This window comes from Carlito syrichta, unplaced genomic scaffold (assembly GCF_000164805.1).
Source record: "Carlito syrichta isolate Samal-C Ts95f unplaced genomic scaffold, Tarsius_syrichta-2.0.1 Scaffold302767, whole genome shotgun sequence".
In the NCBI taxonomy this organism is placed as follows: Eukaryota; Metazoa; Chordata; class Mammalia; order Primates; family Tarsiidae; genus Carlito; species Carlito syrichta.
Genome location: NW_007246863.1, coordinates 144,636 through 158,040, shown reverse-complemented (window position 1 = coordinate 158,040; position 13,405 = coordinate 144,636). Strand labels below are relative to the sequence as shown.

The window sequence follows — 13,405 nt, the reverse complement described above, 5'->3', positions numbered from 1 at the left end:
GGTATACGTTGTATAGAATAGGCAAGATAAATACTTGACTCTTTCCCTTTATCAGTTTCAAAATAATATGAGCTAGTTCTTTAACGTCTCTCAAGGTGATTAATGAAAATTGTTTCTAAGTATCATTATGAACATATGAATGTAAATATATTTTAGGTGTTTCAGTCATTGTGATCATTCTTTATTTTGGTGCTTGATTGTTCCACCTTTAGCCAGTAGTAGCCTATCTGAGTTGGCTCTCAATCCCTTAGTCATGACCTTAGTATTTGCAAACAGATTCCTTCCTGTCAGGTAGGATAAAATGTTTCAAAATCATCTTCCATATTTCTTGCCCCAAACCTGGAATTTGACATTTTTCAAAGATAATGGTTCCTTTTTTAGTGGGAGAGAACTTCTATTTTTTACTTTAAACATAACTCTTTTGGGGAAAGAGGATTAATAGCTCAATTTAACTTAAACTTTTTTTCAAATTAATTGATGCACATGTCCTAAAATTCAAATTCAAATGGTTCTAAAGAACTTACAATATAAGCATGCATGCCCTACTCCTCTCCAGGTCACTCTTTATACTTCTCTTCATAAATAATCATGTTTAATTATTTTAACTGTTTTCTTCTGACAATTACCATCATTATGACTCTAGATACGTTGCTATTACTTGTTGTTACTTAATTTATATATATATCACACATTATCTATGGATTTGCTAAGGTAGATTATGATTTAGGTCATCTACATAACTTTCTCACTTTTCCTCCTTACTCCTCCTCTCAAGAGAGTCATGATTCTATTTCTTGTCAGAATATAGGTGTAAAAGTCTGTTTTGGTATTGCTAATATTTCCAAGGTTCTATTTATTTGGAGTTTTATTATTTCTGTCACCATTCTTAGAAGTTCATTCCACACTCTTATGCATATCATTGGCTATATGCCTTTTTTTCTATCTTTCATATTACCAAAAATCTGGTCTTCGCCATTCAACTTACTAGTTGATGAAGTATTTGAAGAGCATGGGGTCACAAGCAGAATCCTGAGAGGCAATGCAGATACCTGCTTTCATCTCGACATCAATTTGTTACCATTATCACTCTCCAACTAGCCCATATTTTAATTTTTTCATCTAGATCATGAGACATCATGTGAGACTCTGTAAAATGCCTCCCTAAAATCAAAATACATCAAGGTCTGACAATTCAATGAAAACAAAAAATGAATAATTTCTTAAACTTTTTATTATAATTTCAAATACAAAGAACTGTGCTACTTTTTAGACTAGGAAATTTACTACATGGTTTGTTTCCCAAAAGCATAATAGCTCTAATGTGTGGTTTATAAGCATTATTTGTGTTATTGACTTTATACAATACCAAAAAAATTAAAAAAAAAAAAAAAAGTATCTGATTCTGCCAATTCCTCTAATCTCAAATGTTCCCCTTTAAAGAAAGTTGACCATAATGTTGACCATAAAGGTTGTTACTACAAATAGAAGGCGTCTGGAGTCCCGGTACTCCTCTAGCCCTTGTAATGTATATTTAAAATGACTAAGTTGGCTCTTTTACAGGAGATCTTTAGCCAGTATTAGATTTTTATTTTTCTTGTAACTCCTGGCAATTTTTGATTCTGTTCAATTTAGAATCTGGTTTAATTATGCAGAACTTTGACAGTGAACAAATATACCGACCTTTTAAGTAAGAAAATGGAGATACTATTCTATTCAGTTGGACCTGTATTTTAAGACGCTTTCACCAGCAGCATATCCTTTTGTGCAGAACTGAGCACGCTTTTTAGCTTTATCCTCCTAGAGAAATCTGTGAGCTCATGAAGTTATGAAGTGGGTTGTGTGGGAGTTAAATTTCTGTCAGTGGGGAGGGGAGTATTTCTCTGAATAGCACTCACTCTCAAAAGTAAGGACTAAAACCACGATTTTACCAATCTCAAATAGCGTCAAAGTTCCACTTCCTCTCTTTTTAGCAGAAAATTAACAGTGGGTGATTTTGAATTAATTATCTGGAGGGCTCAACTTTTATTTTAATTTATTTTAAAATACTACTGAAAGCATGTTAAGACACCAAAGGAAGTCAAAAGATATTATGGGTTGTCATATAGTAGATATGCTAATTGTAGTCAACACTGTTCTGTCTATTCCTTTATACTTGGGCATTATTACCCTACAATTTTACAATAATCAGTTTTTAGCATTTGGTATTTTTCTGAGATAAGGGTGAGAGGAAATGAGATGGATTATAGATAGATTAAATCTTAATCCAGAGAAGAGAAATGCTGCGCGTTGAAAGAGAAGCTACATAATGATAACAATGACATTCTCAGTGGTTTTTAAAGGTCAAACTGCAAATTAGACTGTTTATAAGACTTGATCTTGAACTTAACTATTGTGCTGTGGTTTTAAGGGACTGTTATAGTAGCTGAGATTTGAATGAATAGAGTTAAGTGTAAAGGATATTTTATTGTACTTCAAAGTAAATTACTCAAGTTCCATAATAACAACTTAAAAATTAAATATTCTTTCTTTTAATTTTTATATAAGAAGTTATTATTAATGGAGAAAAGATTAAGCAATTTTTCTTTAATTATTGTATGAGGCTTGAAAGCACCTGTGATCAACGTTTTCAGTTCAAATTGCATACTAAATAAAAGTGAGAATCAACCCAAATAAACAACTCAGACACTGTCTGTACTCTTAATACAAAAAGGAGAACATTCACATCAAGAAAAATACTCTACAGGTAATTCTAGAATTACCAAAGTGATCATTAGGTGGATACTAAACATGATTTTTTATTGTAGTAGTACAGTTACTGATAACCCAAAGTCCCTCTATGAAACACTTCTATTATTCAAATCTGAAAAAATGAAAAAACTGTGGACTGTTTGCCTTTGAAATAGAATTATTCTAGAACCACAAAGAATAGTAAAACTGGCAGACACTCATATCTTTCTCCTTTACATATTAATTATGGTTATTTTTACATGATGGAATGGATTTTCTTATGCTCCATAGTAAAATAGTAAAACTATTTTTAACTGTGTAACTAAGAAAATGTATGCATCTAAGTTTTCTTTTCTGATATAAAGGTAGCACATACCCATAAATAGAAAATTTAGAGAAAGAAGTAAGTTTTTTAAAAAGAGAATAATTGCCACAAATAGTAACACCACTTAGAGATAACTACCATTAAATTACGTTTTAATACAATGCAAATGATCCATGTCTTGATTCTTAAAACAAATGAGATTTCATCCGCTATCTTGTTTGACAAATTAACAGACAAACTTCTTATTGAGAAAAGTTCATCACTATCAAGAAAAGAGTAAGTCTAACGAATTCTGAATTTCTGTCTGTTGAGTGAGAATCAGAGAAAAAAAAAATGACTTATCTGTGTCCAGCCTGGTAAATTACAATATCTTACAGGAGACATCTTCTAGGATATGATTGATTGACATTTTCTCAATTTCCACCATTTTCATGAAGACTACTCTATTAACTGATAGTTCTCATTATTTAGAAGATACAGATTCTTTGAAAACCCAATCAATGAACTCTGTTTATAACCTAATTGCTTTTGTTGCCCTTATTGGGATTTCCTTTAGTTTATTTGGAGTTTTACTAGGTTAAACCATTCAAGGTGCATGAAAAGAAACAATTATGCCACCTTTTCTTCATTCAACTTCCCTTTGCACATAGCTCGAAGTTGCATTTTTTCTTCTCTAACCCCTCAATGCCACTCTATACTGTAATATGAATTCTTATCTTTTTTCATTTTTCTGTATTAATTCAGGTCTCTAATAGACCTCTGGCACTCCAGGCTTCACTTATCTATTATATTTCGGTATCCTGATTGTCCTTCCCCTTTCCCCCAGAAATAGTAGATATCCTCATTTGCTCTCTCTCCTTCCTCTTCTCTCTCTCCTTTCTCTCTCTCTCTCTCTCTCTCTCTCTCTCCCACCCATGTCTCTCTGTCTCCCTCCCCCATTCGCTTTCATTGTCCTTTTAGTTCACATTTCCAGTTTCTTCAGCCACATTTCTCTTGCTGTGTTGTCCTCACAGGTCCTAGCAGTATTTCCAGCAGCACAGGCAGGATTCTTACATCAGGCTGGTACAAACAGTCACCATGGCCTGTGGACAGACTGGTCCCTGTAGTCAGTCATCAAACTAAGCATTGTTTGTGGCATGGAATCTCTTTAACGAGTTGTTCTTTTTATAAGGAAATAAATCAACTGCAAGAGGACTTGCTATTGGAAACAGATTTTCCTATAGTACTGACAGGGACGATAGTCAAAACACAGAATTGAATTCAGCAAAGCATTAGCATTTAATCCAGCTATAGGGCTAGAGCAGGATCCTGGAGGCTCCCTGTTCATTCAGGTATTAACTCTGTGATTGCTAAATTACGGGAGTTTTGGGAGAGGGGAGTCTGAGTGAGGAGTAAGAGTGTCTAGGATATCAGGGAGGAAATAAGAGGGGGTTAGACAGAGATTTTTTTTTTTAACCAGCCAATATTGTAGTGTTTCAGTATTTCAATAAATAGTATGAACAAATTTGCATAGCTGGTCAATGTCAGGCTTTTGGCTTATACATTTGTCCTCACTCCCATTCTGTATTCTGGTTTTCCCTGAGACCAAGCACACATATCTAGATAGATATCCCCATTTTACAGATGAGGAAATTGAGACTCAGAGAAGACAAGTCATTGAAGGCTGGTTGGAGCTGAGATATAAAGCCAGGTCTGACTGACCCCAAAGATAAAGCTGTGGGAACTAAAAATGTTATACAATAGTATTCATTAATGTTCTATTACATTTGTTAATGACTCTTGCAGGTATTACTTAGTTCTTACAGCAACCTTGTGAAGTAGTGTGAACATTATTATCAATCCCTTTTTTAAGTTTGTGAAACCCAAGGTTTAGGAAGTAACTTCTTCAGAGATACCAAAACAATGAGCACAAGATGGACGAACTATTACTTGGTAGAATCTGAAGTATGGAACTACACATTTCCTAGAACACTGTCCCAATAATGCTTACTTTTCTCTACAAAGATGGCTGTGATAGTACATAAGTCAGTGGCCACACATTTAGAGTTGTTGCCTGGCATTGGATTGTCACTCAGCCAATTACATTCTTCCACACGATTCTCCTTAAAACCAACAGCAGCAACTGATGGTCAGTTAACTGGGATTTGAGGGTGATTTGTGGCCATGCAATAACCACACTAACCAGAACAAGACTAATTAGATGTAACTGACTAGATGTAATCACATTAACTAAAATAATATAAATTAAATGTAATAACCACATTAACTAGAATTAAACTTTGACTTCAGCTCTAAAATTCATGTGTTTTAGATACCACTCCTGTTAATTTGAAATTTCTTTTTTGGGAGTAATTTTTTGGCCTCATATCAAATGCTTTATCTAAATACAAACAGGTAAAATCTTTGATATTGCCTGTACTCAACATCTTAGACTAAGCATAAACTGCCCTAAGCAGAATTACTCAGACCTTCTTCTGTGCTCAGCACTTTATACATACTTTAACTATAGTCCACTTAAACTGTGATGCAATTACTTAATTACTTGTTGACTTAAACATTTTTTTCTTAATTTTTTGAGTCGGGGTCTCACTCTGGCTCCCAGACTGAAGTGTAATGGCACAATCATGGCTCACTGCAGGCTCCAACTCCCAGGCTCAGGCAATCCTCCTGCCACTGCCTCCTGAATAGCTGGGACTACAGGCACACACCACCATGCGCAGGTATTTAAAAAAATTTTTTGTAGAGAAGAGGTCTTGCTATGTTGCCTAGACTGGTCTCAAACTCTTGGGCTCAAGGAGTCCTCAGCTCCCCAAAATACTGGTATTACAGGTGTGAGCCACCCTGCCAGTCACTTGTTTATATTTCAAATGACTCAGAAGAACTTTGGCATATTAATCTTTTTTCCTCATTAACTAGATTATGTTTGGGACATAGAAGCTATTCAAGAAACAATTGTTGACTTAATTTGTACAACCACTAAAAAGTAAAATTCATGTTCTCTAATTTGGAAAAGAATTAGGAGACATCATAAAAAGTGGTGGAAGTGATAGTAACATTTGGTCTCTAGTGATAGAAACATACCATATTTAGTGGTGGAAGTGATGATAACATTTGGTCTGTCCTGGAACTTTATCTTTCTGATTAACTAAATATGGGGAATAAAGGTTTAAGAACGCTCATGCTTTATTATGACATTTACAAATCTGTTTATTGCATTATTGTATATGTAATTACAAGAAAAATTATCTGAGGTAAAAAGAGTATTCAACAACTTTAATTAAAATTATATGGATCTTTAAAAGATGATGTTGTTCTGTATATGTTAATATAAAAAAATTCATGATATATTGCTAAATGAATAAAGAGCAGGTTAGGAAGCAACAACTAAAGTATTATCTCATTTTGGAAAACAGTTCTATGCAGTGATGGGAGAAATTCCGGATGAATAATATTGGACTAATATCATTTATATCTTCCTCCTATCTAACTGAAATTTTGTGTTTTGACCAATATCTCCCTAATCTCCACACCTGTCATATATACTTAATTTATAGTGAATAATTACAATGTTCCTGGTATGAAATTAAATGTCTTCACACATGCTTTTAATTCTCACAATAACTCCATAAATTCATTAATTATTAACTAATTCCTCATTCAACTTCTATTTCTTGTCCCAGGCATTGTGCTAAATTTCAGAGATACAGTAGTGAACCCGATAGACACAGTACACAATGTTTTATCATGATCCTAACTTTACAGATGAAAATTAGACAGATTGTCCCACCCATCGGGGTCTTCTGGTTTAGCTTCCTTCTGGTCCAACTAAACACAGAGATTCACAAGTTTCCCACAGGCTACATTTGCCACCAGTTTATTCAGATGGATATGGCACAGGAACCACCCTGGCTTAGATACGGGGAGATAAGACCCACAGTAGGTAGATGCCACCCGACATCAAAGCCTCATTCCCCACATAACAACTCCAAGCCACAATACCCAGGTTCCCATAAGAAGTAGTATCACCATCAGGTATTTACAGCTCACTGTACTTTCTCCCAGTTCAAAGACAGTTTGCCAATCAGAAGTCATTTTTATCACAAGCGATGTGAGCTAAAAACATAGTTAGCATTTCATTCCTACCAGATTGCCAGGGAAACAGAACTAGAGAGTGAAGCAAAGGTCAAATTGTCATGCAGAAGGAGGGGAAAGGGTTTTGTTAAGTAGTTTATTTAATAAGCATTTGGCAGAGTGGATTCAAACTTAGGTTTGTCCAACTCCAAAGTGTAGCTTGTGAACTATACTGGATGGTAACAAAAAAATATCTCTAGAAGTAAAACTTTTAGATTACTTTTTTTCATACTTTCTGAATTCTCAGATGTTTTTTGTTAATGGGCATAAATTTATTTGTTAAAAGTTTTCATTAAAAAAAGACTATAGCAACATGAAAATATGCTTTTGCTACAGTATTAAGTGAAAGTAGTGAGAAACAAAATGATATATACCTTGCATTGTGATTAGTATGATGTAAAAAGAGATGTACAGAGAAAGAAGCCAAGCAAAAATACAAAGCAGTCTTACAATAGTTGAGTCAGGATGGTTGGCTTGCAAAGGGCTTTTTTCCCCTGTTTTCCAGATTTTCTATGAAATGGTTATGTTATTCTTGGAATACAATGGAATACATTCATTAAAATAGAAAAGGTTCTACATTTGGTTTATAAAATATTTGAGATGCAAACATATCAAACTAAGATCACAGATTTAGTTCCATTTAGTTCCATATTTTCTCATATAGGTGAATACATTTTAAACAAAATGTAACTATGTTAGAGGTCCCAAATTACTATTATTTTTTTTTTTGAGGTGGGGTCTCATTCCGTCATTCAGGCTGGAGTGCAGTGGCATGCTCACGGCCACCCCAGCATCGACCTGCTGGGTTCAGGTGATCCTTTCGCACCAGCCTTTCAAGTAGCCAGAACTACGGGAGTGTGCTACCATGACTGGTTAGTTTTTTTTTTTTTTTAGATTAGAGAATATAGTTTATTTAGAAAGTAAATTAGAGAGAGAGAGAGAAGATTCACCTCCCCAAGGTAGGGAAGGGGGCCAAAGTTTAAGAAAACATGGCCTGGCCATAGCTCAAAGAGCACATGGCCACACCATAGCTTAGCAAGACAATGGTCTATTTTTTTTTTTTAATTTATTGTAGAAATGAGGTCTCGCCAAGTTGCCCAGGCTGGTCTCGAATCCATGGGCTCAGGCCATCCTCTCACCTCAGCTTCCCAAAATGCTAGGATTGCAGGCTCACTCCACCACACCCAGCCCCAAATTATCTTAAAACACACAATGGACATGGAAGCCAGGAAGGTAGATTAGAGAGCAGTTCTGTTCCATTCCTGAAAGTCGCCCTGGGTAAAACAGGGTAAAACAATTTGCGGACACTGCTATTTCAGTGTATTACGGTAACCTCCCTAGGTCTGGGTTCCTGCGATAGAATGGGAATACTATTGCTCAACTCCTTTCACGTGTGGTCTATAGTTATTTCAGGGTGTAGCTATTTAAGGTTTCACTTTCTTTCAAAACTCACATTTTGGGCTTTATGTGATCCTTCTTTAGCCAAGGACTCATATAATTGGATGGCTGCTGTTATGTTTTGCATTCCAAAATTTCCAAATAGCAAAGCGTCAGCCATTTTCTCCATAGCTTTCAAGTTTCCCATGTCAGCTGCTTTGGCAAAGAGGACGTAGGCTCTGTTTCAGGAATATGAAGTCAGAAGTTTAATTTTCAAAAATAAAGCTTTCTGCTCCTTCCTTTATACTATTCACATTACTTCTCTCTAACAAGTAAGACCCAATAGTCATTGCTACGAATAATATAGTTTAGCTGAAGTACATTACATCTCTAGACCAGTTGCTTTTTTCATCCCTAGACAAATATATGTGACAAATAATAAAGCTACTCAAAAGGAGAAATATATAGGATACACCATGCTTCAAGCTTATCCATCAAGTGAAATGAAAAATGGAAGCTCTTATCCTAAAATAGCGAATTCTCCCAGGGCCACCACTGTTATTTATTAATATTTGTTCTATAATATGAATTCTGAAAGATGTAATAATCAAAATTGAAATGTCACCCCTAGGAAATTACCATCAGTTAAACAATGAATGCTTCTTATTCCAAAATAATTTGCTAAAAAGATAATATTCTTCAACACAGCAAAGTCAGACTGTTTGGAAAAACAATAAGCAAACAAAACCTTAATGGATAGGGTTCTAGAGTCTGACTGCCTGGTTCAAATTCACTTATTAGTTGGAGAACGTCCACTAAGCGACATAACTTCTCTGTGTCTCTCATTTATGAAATGGGGATAATAATAGCACCTACTTCATACAGATGCTTTGAAACTTAAATGAGATAATTTATGTGACGTGCTTGGCTTGGTATAGAGTAAGTACTCAATAAATTTAGCTATTATTATTGGGACTGTTGTGTTGCTTCTAAAGTTTTGTAGCATGGTAATTGTTCTCCTGAGTTTAGGTGGTAAATGATGTGAAAGTTTAGTGATTAAAATTATAGGTGGCACAGGATCACCTTACACTGCATTTTCTGAGTCCCTGGATCTGATCAAAAACCACCTGAACCTGATCTGTGTAACAAGTAGTGATGAAGAGTCTCCCAAGGTCAAAACATGTGTCAGAGACAGAGAGTGCTTTTGGGATTTATTTTTGCTTTTATAACTTCCTTTTTGGTAGTAGCAAGACCAGAAAGCATTAACCTCTACTCATGACCTTGACTCAAATACAGGAAAAATCACACAAATCTACCACTTTTTCCAACTAAGAAAGATCAGGAGACTCAACTTTCTGTACCACCTATCCATCCTGTTGTTAAAATAAACTGCTCCTGGGCAAAGGCTGAAGCAGAATAGTCTGGGCAAGAAGGGCCTAAAACAGAGTAACATCCAGGCAAGGAAGAGTCCTGGATGTCAAAATAGAGGGTGAGTGCTCCATTGGAAAAAAAGAGGTAGAAAACTAGAATCCAGGAAATCAAGAGATAAACTAACCATGGTCAGAGCAAGCTGAGATTCTGGAGGCTGGAAGGCAACGCTGCAGGTCAATAAAGAAAAATGTTTGGCACCCAGGGATAGGCATCAGGAAGATTGCCTGAAATTGGGATACAGATCCCCTTGAGCCGTCTGTCACATGACTTGCTACTGCAACTACATAACCCTCTGGAACAGAAAGAACACCAGCATGGACCAGGGCACAGAAACCTGAGATAGGCTACAGGAGCATCCCATATTATATCTAGTATATCCAGCAGTAATGGATCCACTTTCTGGTCCCAGGGGCATCAACAGACTGCAAAACAAACAAATCCTTCTTGGTGTCCTTGATTCCATGGGGAGGGGTGGGTACTTGGGTTCCATGTCAGGAAAATTCAAGGTGATATAAGGGATACTAGAAGCAGGATCCAGGGTTGGAGAATATTGCTGGTAGGTTAGGTAAGGTGAATATCCAAGCTGTGGTCCTCAGCTGGAGAATGGTGGGAGAAGCCGAGCAGCAGGGACAGATCTCAAAAGACAACTCAGTGAGGTATCTGGATCTTCCATACAGGGCCTGACTTTGGATGCTAAGGTGGGTGCTGGGGGAAGAGCAGCTAAATACTTCTCCAGGGCACATCAGAAATTTAGTATGGAACAACAACTTATTTTCAGACTTCTTTGCTGATGAGGAGTGATTCTTTTTTTTTGAGTTGGAGTCTCACTCTCTCACCCAAGTTGGAGTGCAGTGGCACACTTACAGCTACCACAGCGTCGACCTGCTGGGCTCCAATGATCCTTCCTCCTCAGCCTTCCAAGTAGCTGGAACTACAGGCGTGCGCTACCACTCCCAACTAATTTTTGATTTATTGTAGAGATGAGGTCTCGCCAAGTTGCCCAGGATGGTCTCGAACCCCGCACTCAGGCAATCCACTCCCCTCAGCCTCCCAAATCCACTCCCCTCAGCCTGGGATTACAGGCTGAGCCAGCTGAGGAGTGATTTTTTTTTTTGAGTTGAAGTCTCACTCTGTCACCCAGACTGGAGTGCAGTGGCCGCTCCCGGCCACCGCAGCCTCAACCTCCTGGGCTCTGGCGATCCTTCCACCTCAGCCTTCCGAGTAGCCGGAATTACAGGCACGAGCTACCACGCCTGGCTAATTTTTTGATTTATTGTAGAGATGAGGTCTCGCCTGCCCAGGAGGGTCTCTAACTCGTGGGCTCAGGCTGAGGAGTGATTCTTAATGAAGGACCAAGCCTGGCTGTCACTGAGGCTTTCTCACTCACTCAGAAAGTTTGCTTTCTCTGATAACATCTGTACTTTCAACAGCACTGACTTGTTGAATGACATTTTTCACTTACGCATAAGAAGAGGATAAATGAATTGGTCCAGAATATGGGTGTGGATGAGCCACAATGACTAGTATTATTTCAATCTTATGGTCCCCCTCCCCTGGGAGTGCCAAAACAAGGAGAGGGCAGGACAGAGGAGGGAATGGGAATGAGATGTTTTCTCTTTGGTCAGTGGGTGTGCATTCATTCTTCACCTACCTGAATCTTAGACATGGCTATATAGGTGTAACTGGCTTGAAGAGCGTATGGGCTTTCCTGGTAACCCAAGTGGCTTCCCTCAGTTCGCCCACAACCTCCTGGGATCTCTTGCTATGAGCAGATTTAGTTTCAATTCTCCATTGCTATCAACTCAAAAGGGACAGTTTTGTGTACTCTCTGATGTATGCATGCTGCTATGAAAACAAGCTGCCCTTCTGTCACCCTGGGTAAGGAGTTGGGCCGGACTCTTTGGGCAAGAACAACCTGAGACTGAATGACACCCAAGTAGGCATAAATGTTCCCATACTGATGGCTAGTTCTGACATTAGGACTGAGCTTTCTCCCTGTCCTTTAAGTCAAAGAAGAAGGTTTCCTTTGAGGTTAAGTAGGTAATTACTTGGGAACTTCTAAGTGATTTTGTCCCATCAGGGTGAATCCAAAGTTTCCCTGGATTTGATGGGGGAACACCTAGAGGGCTCCTTGTCTCCTTGGGCTTCCTTGCTATAGGCAGAGCTTGTCTGAAATCCCAGGACAGTCCCTTCTCAGTACTCCATTGTTCTTTCATCTAGCTAGGCTGAGTTACTCATCCTTTCAGGGAGCATCTCAGTGAAACGACCCTCCTATTAGGCTGGGTTGTATTTTAGGGGTTTGCTTTCACCCCATCTTCATCAAGACAGCCCCCAAGGATGTTCCTTGTGAGGCTCCAGTTTTACTGAGGATGATTTCCTTTGCTTTTATAAAGAGCTTCTAATCCAATTTTTCCTAGAGAGAGAAACAACTCCTTGTTTCTTGGGAAGAATTACAGAATCTTTTAGACTCCATGTTCTCCTCTGTAATTTGGGGATAATTATCTATGTCTCACAGTACCACTCTGAGCAATGAATAATATTACACATGTAAGGTACCTAGAACAACTAGTACAACGTAGGAGCTTGATAAATGAAATGTGTTGATGGTATAACCAGGATCATAATTGAGTGTCCCATTTCCTTTAAGTCTTACTCTCTCCTCAGAGGCTTCAGATTTTAAGACCTCACAGACTTGCTGCTGCTATGTCCAGTGCCAACTACCACAGTTCTGGTTGGTTCAGAACACCCTTGCTTTCTTTGTCCCCATAGCTTCCACTTACAATTAGAGAGCTAGAGATAAAAATAACCCATATTTGTCTTCTAGTTACCATGTGTCAGCCATTTATTGTTCTAAAAGGCTGAGTGTATTATACAGGCCAAAGGAAGTTTGGTAACTCACTCTGGTCCACACTGACAGTAAATGATAGAACTATTTGATCCCAAAGCTTTAACTAGAGCCTTGAGGGATGACTTCAAGTTGTGCCCCTTGGGAGAAGGAAAAAGATATTTCTGTTTCTTAGGTAAGGTAGATACATGAGAAGAGAAACAATGGAGTAGTACCATGTGGCCACAGCTTGGTCATCCTCCCAGTTGTGTATCTATGGTCACCTCACTTCATTGTCTTTGAATCTCTATCTCCCACTTTTTATATTTTTAATTTATTTTTATTTTTTTATTTTTATTTTGTGAGTTGGAGTCTCACTCTGTCACCCAGACTGGAGTGCAGTGGCTGCTCCCGGCCACCCCAGCCTCGACCTGCTGGGCTCCAGTGATCCTTCCCCACTCAGCCTTCCAAGTAGCTGGAACTACAGGCGCACGCTACCATGCCCGGCTAATTTTTTGATTTATTGTAGAGATGAGGTCTCACCAAGTTGCCCAGGCAGGTCTCGAACCCGCGGACTCAGGCAATCCACT

At 37.9% G+C, this 13,405-nt stretch overlaps 1 protein-coding gene across 1 annotated transcript in view; it reads right to left on the bottom strand.

The window, feature by feature from the left end:
• SEL1L2 (SEL1L2 ERAD E3 ligase adaptor subunit) overlaps positions 1–13,405 on the bottom strand; it is a 138,959-nt gene that overhangs the window by 52,875 nt on the left and 72,679 nt on the right. Inside the window, exon 5 of the mRNA XM_008057119.1 lies at positions 8,637–8,799. Coding sequence (XP_008055310.1) covers positions 8,637–8,799 — 163 coding nt within the window. The remainder of the gene's footprint in view (positions 1–8,636; positions 8,800–13,405) is intronic.